The following is a 9,577-nucleotide window of genomic DNA, read 5'->3' as shown; positions in this document are numbered from 1 at the left end:
TTAGACTCACCTTCCATCTTGCAGAGCTGTCTCTGTCTCCTTTGTCTTTGAAGTAGGCGATGGACCTCACTATCCAGTCATAAATTTGAGAGAGGGTCAGCCTCTTGTCCTGCGAGCTCTCTATGGCTTTGGTGATCAGATCGGCGTAAGAGAGGTTGCCCCAGGGGTTCCGACGAGATGATGTCTTCCTCGGGGTCTGCTGGGACCCCAGACTGTTGGGTGTCAACGAGCCAGAGGCGGCTGTCGGGGAGTGCGCGGAGAGCGGTGAGCCTCCGCTCTCCTGGCCGGGAGAGGAGAGCGAGCCATCGCCCGCGGGGCTGCCGCTGCTCCGGTCCTCCCTCAAACCAGAGACCCCGGAGGCTGTCGGAGTGGCACCGTCCTCCTCATCGTCCTCTTCTTCGGGAATAATGTCCGTGTCATTGCTCTCCGGTTTGTCCGCATCCGACTCCGGTCGTGGCAGCGGCCAGGTGCACGATCGGGGTCGTTTTTGGGGCTCGAAGTCCGGATCGATGGCCACATCCAAGTCCGGGAGTGGGTCTGGGAGCAAAGCCTCGGCCATGTCTCCCAGCTCCAATCAGGATCAGTGCGTAAAGTTATAGGAGAAGAAACGAGGAGCTGTCAAAGACGCGTCCCATGTATGCGCGCGCTCGTTCTTTGTTGCTGTTCCACACCAGCCACGTCCCAAAAGGGCCACGAGAAACTTAGTGATTAACCCCTGTGAGGACAGAAAGACAAAGGACACGCTCAAACACCGCGCACGGGTCTGCTGGGTCTTGGGGAAAAAAAAAAAAGCGAAGACACTGCTTGCTTCTGAATGCGCACGTGTGAGCTGACAGGGACTAAATCCTTACTCAAGACATTTCATAAAATACTTCTCAGATCCTCTGTGGTTCCAAAAAAAAGAAAAAAAAAAAGAAAGAAAAACATCAGAGACTAGATTCCGGATTGTGCGCAGCCGCTTCCAAAATTCATGTTCACACTGTGGTGACGCGCAGGTCAGTCCGAGTCGATGTGGATCCTGACTGCCACCTCAACTCCGAGTTACTACGACTGGCTGTGGCTTTGCTGGCTGCAGCTCTGCACGCACACAGGCGCACGAAGGACCAGCCCCAGAAGTCAGTCAGCGCGTGGGATCGCCTTTTAAAGAGACAGTCTGTGTGCGCGGAGGACATCTAGAGACACGTCCTGACATGTCCACTTTAGGTGCAGAATTACAAAATACAATCATCATAATAATCAGTATAATTTTTATTACTATTTTATTATACTTTAAAAGAGTAGCATTCATGGTTCCCAAGCTTGGGGTGGCAGCCTCCATGATGGTCAAACAATTTAGAAATGGGACCAAGAAAAATTTATATAGTGCTAAATGAGCTTTGTACTTTCCTTGAAGTTACACTGTGGACCAAACCAGAAGTTTTTATGCTTCCAAAACTGACCTCCACTTCCTAAAGGTCACTCATGCGCATCTGAAATCACTCAACAAAAATATAAACGCAACACTTTTGGTTTTGCTCCCATTTTGTATGAGATGAACTCAAAGATCTAAAACTTTTTCCACATACACAATATCACCATTTCCCTCAAATATTGTTCACAAACGAGTCTAAATCTGTGATAGTGAGCACTTCTCCTTTGCTGAGATAATCCATCCCACCTCACAGGTGTGCCATATCAAGATGCTGATTAGACACCATGATTAGTGCACAGGTGTGCCTTAGACTGCCCACAATAATCTCTGTTTTGTGAGAGTCAGCCTGTCAGTCATGTAGACCACGCCCCCTCCATTCAGAATTACATCATTTTGTTTATTAGCCAGGGCTAAAGAGAACTGCTTTATTGCTTCCTCCAGTCAAATACAATGAGGGGGAGGTGACCGTACATACTGAAAAGGAAGACAAACTTTAAACAGGTTATTGATTGGAAATGGAACCAGAACAGAACCTTGGGGTTTACCTCCATGTGGAGGTCGACTGCTTAGATCTTCAAAGGGAGCCTGGAGCTGGTGCGTTCCCATAACTCGCCACTACGTTACCCTCACATGGCCACTACACGGCCATTAGGAATGGCAGCCAGAGGGCAGTTGTAAAAGACCAATTTGGAGAGAAGCCTGTTAATTTACTCTGCCACCACTCCCTCCACCCCCACACACCACGCCTCTTCTTACCGTCTTAACTCCTCAAACTCTCTCACTCCTGTTTAATTGCTTTTTTAAAAAGACACCTGGTTTACTTCAGGTGGTATGATGCTAGCTAGTTAAGAATCTGGATTTTGTTTGGGGTACCTGTGCATCCATATCCACACCAAAAAACTCATTTCTAGCTAATCTTGACATTTTCTATATTGGCAAATTCAAATTAAATTCTGCTAGAATTTTTAAGATAACAATATTGCAACAAAAGTCATTAACTGTCCATAGCGCATGTGTAGGTTCTGTGATGGACTGGCAACTTGTTCCATGTCAACCCTACCACTTGCCCAATGGGTCACCTAGGGCAGGTTTGAATCCTGTCTGAGTACTAATGAGACCATTATAATGTAGGTCAAAATGACCACCAGCAGCTTTATGATGCACAGTTTTCACCGTTTCTAAAAACAAAGTAAGATGGGGCAAGAATATGTGGAACTACAGCACAACTCTCTACCAGAAACCAAACAAAAGCCTAGGTGCACAATATGGACCTATCCTTCTGTTTTTGTGTGCACAATTCTTGGTTTGTTACACCCCATCTTAGGTCCTAAGAGTCATATGGTCTCAAGTTTAACAGGTTTCTGTGGGCATTAACAGATGGCCTTAAGCATTACGATGGCAACAACCATCGATGGGTAGAAATATATATGAATTCAGCCATTTTTTTAACTTGAATTTCAGTATGTTCCGCAAAGGAATTTTCATTTTTACTTGATTAATTTTGTTACGATAGTAATTGTACTTTAACTTGAGTATAGAATTTCTGTACTCTACCCACCACTGTGTTAGATATATCTGTGGGTTTATATACTATTTTGTTTTTTGTTGTTTTGTTTTGGTAACAAGTAATCATCGTACTTAAAGGATCATACAGTTTTTTCTATGAGTCTGTTATCTTCTTAAATGTGCATGTGAAACTGTATTTAACTGGTTTTAGTGCTTAGAACAAAGAGAATCAAGTTACTGTATGTCCCGTCTTTGCGCGAGCTCAGATAAGGGGCTCGGACTTCCCTCTATGCCCATGGGGAGCCAATAAAGTTAGAATTTGCAAAATAAGGTCCGCCGTTTTGTCACGTCTACATTGCGTTTTATAAAAAGTCTTTCTATTCCGAGCAGACTTCCTGTGAGAGCGACGTTCGTCAGAATCCAGGCCTGTAATCTCACTATAACTTTGAATAAACTTAACCTGATAAACAGTCTGTTTATGGACCTTATTGGGACTGAATAAAAAAGAACAGGGAGAAAACTTTCAACTGGTAACAGCCAAAAAACTAATCACCCAATACTCAGATCTCCAAAAAAGACTTGGACTAAAGAGCAGATGTTGATCTTAAATTATTCAGAGTCCCCAAGTTTCTATTTGATCCAACTGAAGATTTTACAGCAGATTAATCCGAACCTGCTGCTTCAAACTTTGACCCAAAAGCAATGCTGTATTTAATAATTGGGCATAGAAACTGACTGTTTAGATGTTATTTCACACTGAAGGGGGCGTGGCTAGCAGCAGCTCCTTTCCATTTAAAGCACCAGGCACAGAAATGAGTAATTTCTTAGTAAACCTGAAAAAGGGGTTTAGATAAACATTTAAATCAAATAACTTAGTCGAATCCACAACCAGTGCCCCCTCAATGCCAAATATCTTAATGTGTGTAATTTCCCCCCCTCATGGGCGGAAAAAGTTGGCTACAGCCTTCATCTGAAAGAAAGACTCTTGAAAAATCCTAGAACTTTATGCACCAATCATGCATTGACTGACCCAGGTGCAGGCCGGCTGAACCTTTATTCCCTTTAAAAGCCTGTGTCAAATTATATTCACATCATTTCTTCCACAGATGGACAGAACAAAACAAATGACAAGTGGATCACAATGATGATAAACCTGCATGGCAGTATCCGAATAAAATATTATACTTTCAAAGTTGACGTAGTCTTTTGTCTAACGCGATACAGGCATTCTGAAGACGGGTTTTTGAACATGCTCCGTGTTTATATGAGCTCATTGGGATGAAGTAATCGGAAACCCAGAGTAAAGTGTTGTGGTGCGAGTTTTACTGGCAGTATCAAATGACACTGGGAGCTGACGTGACTGTTGCACCTCGAACATACATATTTGGGAATGAATCACTTCTTCAAAATCTGATTTTGAAATATGTAAGGTGATTTCTTCGCCACTTAAAACAAAAATCCAGTTCATATAACCAGGTTTGCTTTAGTGGATGAAAGCTGTTCGAGACAATCTAAGGTGATAAAACTATTTTTTAGTGTTAATCTTATCTGTCCTTGTCTATTTTTTTTTTTTATTTTTTTTTTACAGGGGGTTAATGGTTAACTGGCAAATACAAGATATGAAGCTGGATGATGTAAGTGGTAAACTGGGAGAGAAACCAGACGGGATTATGGGGATTTGATCATCAAATCTCCTCAACAAAGGTGCCATGGCTGTATGAAACAGTAGAGGTGTTGATGTGAGCTTTATGTTGTTGAAATCCAAGACTCTGAGCCAAATGAATGTTCTAAAAAGGTCCCTGTGTCGGTTGTCCCCTGACATGCCTGACTGCTGCTCATCTTCGGGGAATCTCCCAGTACGACTCAAAAAGTTCACCTTCTGGTGCCGACGGACGGACTGTCTGTCCTGTCCTCATGCTTGACTGTCTCTGAGTGCTGAGATCCTTCATCTAAAATGCGTACAACTCCGTGGAGCCATAATTCATGTGTGCCTAGTGGTAAACAATGAACTGTGGAAATCGGTAGAAGAAAATGTGGGTGGCGAGCAGTAGCTGAGTTATTGACAGTCCGTAACACTAAACCACCAACAGTCTGGCCCTGATGCCTGAAATTCCATGCCGTACACAGTGATGGTGAACCTGTCCTTGACTTGGCAGCGCTATGCCGCCTGTATTTTGGTATTCAGTGAAGCACATCACATCTACTAACTTTAAGCCCTACAACATATGGCTATAGGCTCCATCACCCGTGGAACTTCTCACTGAGCCCCTGATGAGTGTTGATATCTGCAGTTTGACCTTTGACTATAGCAAGGTTCCATATTTTTTTTCGCTGTCAATTTGTACATGTTTTCTGTCAGTTTCCACAGCTGGAACTCAACCTGCTTCCCTGATATCACAAACATTTAAAATAACTGCCCTGTAATTGGCGTTCTCAGCCGTTGTGTCTCCATTGCGCTTAAGACAAACCGGGCTCATGCAACTACATATACAGAGAGGTAATAATTCCGCGACAGGTTCAGTCACAATGTAGATTTTTTTTTTTCTACATTTCTCCTCAAGCACTCGAATCCTTGCAGGATCTTGTCCATCAAGAAGACAACCAACAGCACCTGTACCTCCTGCTCCATTCATCTGTTGCCTCTGTTTTCCATTCAACTTTAGTTCTTTTTTCCTCAAAATTCTACACACAATACCCCATAATGACAATGTGAAAAAACTTTGCTTTTTTTCTTTTTAGATTTTTGCAAATGTATTAAAAGTAAAAAAAAACAAACAAACAAACTAACAAAGAAATCACATGTACATGAATATTCACAACCTTGAAGTTCAAAATTGATCTCAGGTGCATCCTGTTTCCACTGATCATCCTTGAGATGTTTCTGCAGCTTAACTGAAGTCCACCTGGAGTAAATTCAGATTATTGGACATGATTTGGAAAAGCCCACACCTGTCTACATATAAGGTCACGGTTTGTGCTCTGACATGTACTGTCAACTAAGCATGAAGTCAAAGGAATTGTCTGTAGACCTCTGAGACAATATTTTCTCGAGGCACAAGTCTGGGGAAGGGTACAGAAACATTTCTGCTGCTTTGAAGGTCCCAATGAGCACAGTGGCCTCCATCATCCGTAAATGGAAGAAGTTCAGATCCACCAGGACTCTTCCTAGAGCTGGCCGTCCATCTAAACTGAGAGATCTTTTTTCATGTTGTCATTATGGGGTGTTGTGAGTAGAATTTTGAGGGGATAAAATGCAATTACTCCATTTGGAATAAGGCTGTAACCTAACAAAATGTATAAAAAAGTGAAGCTCTGTGAATACTTTCCAGATGCACTGTAGACGCCATGCCTGCAGCAATTAAGAAGCTGAGTGAAGTTTTGATGTCTGGGTTTGCAGTTGTCCTGGATAAAGATATGATCCAGGCTGAAAGTGATTTCCTGGACTCTGCCACAAGTAGTGGATCTGTTTGTGGCGAAAACGCCAGTTGTTAAGAGACTTTCAGCGGCAGTCTGGGAAAAGCTTATGCAGTTTTGAGGTTATTAGATGCAGGTTTTTTTTTTTTTTTTTGATGCAAGTACCTTTGTAAGAGAATGAAAGTCCAAGTATTTAGGGTGTAGGTGTTTCCTGTCTTTTGTGGGACCTCAACATGAACCAGTGACCTAAAGTAATGTGTGGATGCCTGGAGTACTTGATGCATTTGGAAGATCTTTGGGTCCAGCTGGAATGACTTTATATCAAACAAATGATCATTTAGAGAGACTGCGATGAGGCATGCTGCTTGCATTGTCAAGGAGCATCAGCTACAACCTTCTGGCCATGCAGTGTCCTTCACTGATTATGACCAGCATGCAGGAATATCAGTACTCAGGACCCCAATCAATCAATCAATTCAATCAATTTTATTTATATAGCACCAAATCACAACAAACAGTTGCCCCAAGGCGCTTTATATTGTAAGGCAAGGCCATACAATAATTACGTAAAACCCCAATGGTCAAAACAACCCCCCGTGAGCAAGCACTTGGCGACAGTGAGAAGGAAAAACTCCCTTTTAACAGGAAGAAACCTCCAGCAGAACCAGGCTCAGGGAGGGGCAGTCTTCTGCTGGGACTGGTTGGGGCTGAGGGAGAGAACCAGGAAAAAGACATGCTGTGGAGGGGAGCAGAGATCAATCACTAATGATTAAATGCAGAGTGGTGCATACAGAGCAAAAAGAGAAAGAAACACTCAGTGCATTATGGGAACCCCCCAGCAGTCTAAGTCTATAGCAGCATAACTAAGGGATGGTTCAGGGTCACCTGATCCAGCCCTAACTATAAGCTTTAGCAAAAAGGAAAGATTTAAGCCTAATCTTAAAAGTAGAGAGGGTGTCTGTCTCCCTGATCCGAATTGGGAGCTGGTTCCACAGGAGAGGAGCCTGAAAGCTGAAGGCTCTGCCTCCCATTCTACTCTTACAAACCCTAGGAACTACAAGTAAGCCTGCAGTCTGAGAGCGAAGCGCTCTATTGGGGTGATATGGTACTATGAGGTCCCTAAGATAAGAAGGGACCTGATTATTCAAAACCTTATAAGTAAGAAGAAGAATTTTAAATTCTATTCTAGAATTAACAGGAAGCCAATGAAGAGAGGCCAATATGGGTGAGATATGCTCTCTCCTTCTAGTCCCCGTCAGTACTCTAGCTGCAGCATTTGAATTAACTGAAGGCTTTTCAGGGAACTTTTAGGACAACCTGATAATAATGAATTACAATAGTCCAGCCTAGAGGAAATAAATGCATGAATTAGTTTTTCAGCATCACTCTGAGACAAGACCTTTCTAATTTTAGAGATATTGCGTAAATGCAAAAAAGCAGTCTTACATATTTGTTTAATATGCGCTTTGAGTGACATATCCTGATCAAAATGACTCCAAGATTTCTCACAGTATTACTAGAGGTCAGGGTAATGCCATCCAGAGTAAGGATCAAAAGCAGCACTGAGGTCTAACAGAACAAGCACAGAGATGAGTCCACTGTCTGAGGCCATAAGAAGATCATTTGTAACCTTCACTAATGCTGTTTCTGTACTATGATGAATTCTAAAACCTGACTGAAACTCTTCAAATAGACCATTCCTCTGCAGATGATCAGTTAGCTGTTTTACAACTACCCTTTCAAGAATTTTTGAGAGAAAAGGAAGGTTGGAGATTGGCCTATAATTAGCTAAGATAGCTGGGTCACGTGATGGCTTTTTAAGTAATGGTTTAATTACTGCCACCTTAAAAGCCTGTGGTACATAGCCAACTAATAAAGATAGATTGATCATATTTAAGATCGAAGCATTAAATAATGGTAGGGCTTCCTTGAGCAGCCTGGTAGGAATGGGGTCTAATAGACATGTTGATGGTTTGGATGAAGTAACTAATGAAAATAACTCAGAACAATCTGAGAGAAAGAGTCTAACCAAATACCGGCATCACTGAAAGCAGCCAAAGATAACGATACGTCTTTGGGATGGTTATGAGTAATTTTTTCTCTAATAGTTAAAATTTTATTAGCAAAGAAAGTCATGAAGTCATTACTAGTTAAAGTTAAAGGAATACTCAATAGAGCTCTGACTCTTGTCAGCCTGGCTACAGTGCTGAAAAGAAACCTGGGGTTGTTCTTATTTTCTTCAATTAGTGATGAGTAGTAAGATGTCCTAGCTTTACGGAGGGCTTTTTTATAGAGCAACAGACTCTTTTTCCACGCTAAGTGAAGATCTTCTAAATTAGTGAGACGCCATTTCCTCTCCAACTTACGGGTTATCTGCTTTAAGCTGCGAGTTTGTGAGTTATACCACGGAGTCAGGCACTTCTGATTTAAAGCTCTCTTTTTCAGAGGAGCTACCGCATCTAAAGTTGTCTTCAATGAGGATGTAAAACTATTGACGAGATACTCTATCTCACTTACAGAGTTTAGGTAGCTACTCTGCACTGTGTTGGTATATGGCATTAGAGAACATAAAGAAGGAAACATATCCTTAAACCTAGTTACAGCGCTTTCTGAAAGACTTCTAGTGTAATGAAACTTATTCCCCACTGCTGGGTAGTCCATCAGAGTAAATGTAAATGTTATTAAGAAATGATCAGACAGAAGGGAATACTGTTAAGTCTTCAATTTCCATACCATAAGTCAGAACAAGATCTAAGATATGATTAAAGTGGTGGGTGGACTCATTTACATTTTGAGCAAAGCCAATTGAGTCTAATAATAGATTAAATGCAGTGTTGAGGCTGTCATTCTCAGCATCTGTGTGGATGTTAAAATCGCCCACTATAATTATCTTATCTGAGCTAAGCACTAAGTCAGACAAAAGTTCTGAAAATTCACAGAGAAACTCACAGTAACGACCAGGAGGACGATAGATAACAACAAATAAAACTGGTTTTTGGGACTTCCAATTTGGATGGACAAGACTAAGAGTCAAGCTTTCAAATGAATTAAAGCTCTGTCTGGGTTTTTGATTAATTAATAAGCTGGAATGGAAGATTGCTGCTAATCCTCCGCCTCGGCCCATGCTACGAGCGTTCTGGCAGTTAGTGTGACTCGGGGGTGTTGACTCATTTAAACTAACATATTCATCCTGCTGTAACTAGGTTTCTGTAAGGCAGAATAAATCAATATGTTGATCAATTATTA

The 9,577-nt window shown here is 42.0% G+C and overlaps 1 protein-coding gene across 2 annotated transcripts in view; it reads right to left on the bottom strand.

Moving 5' to 3' along the window:
• Positions 1 to 9,577, bottom strand: part of foxo3b (forkhead box O3b) — a 79,768-nt gene that overhangs the window by 65,651 nt on the left and 4,540 nt on the right. Inside the window, exon 1 of one of the 2 annotated variants that reach the window (XM_034162269.1) lies at positions 11 to 1,097. The exons of the other annotated variant lie outside the window; for it this stretch is intronic. Within the exon in view, the coding sequence (XP_034018160.1) occupies positions 11 to 559 (549 nt within the window). The 5' untranslated portion in view covers positions 560 to 1,097. Of the gene's footprint in view, positions 1 to 10; positions 1,098 to 9,577 lie in introns of those variants that run through there. 2 annotated transcript variants of the gene reach the window in all.

Source organism: Thalassophryne amazonica, chromosome 21 (genome assembly GCF_902500255.1).
Source record: "Thalassophryne amazonica chromosome 21, fThaAma1.1, whole genome shotgun sequence".
NCBI classification, from domain to species: domain Eukaryota; kingdom Metazoa; phylum Chordata; class Actinopteri; order Batrachoidiformes; family Batrachoididae; genus Thalassophryne; species Thalassophryne amazonica.
This window is presented reverse-complemented; position numbering and strand designations above follow the sequence as displayed.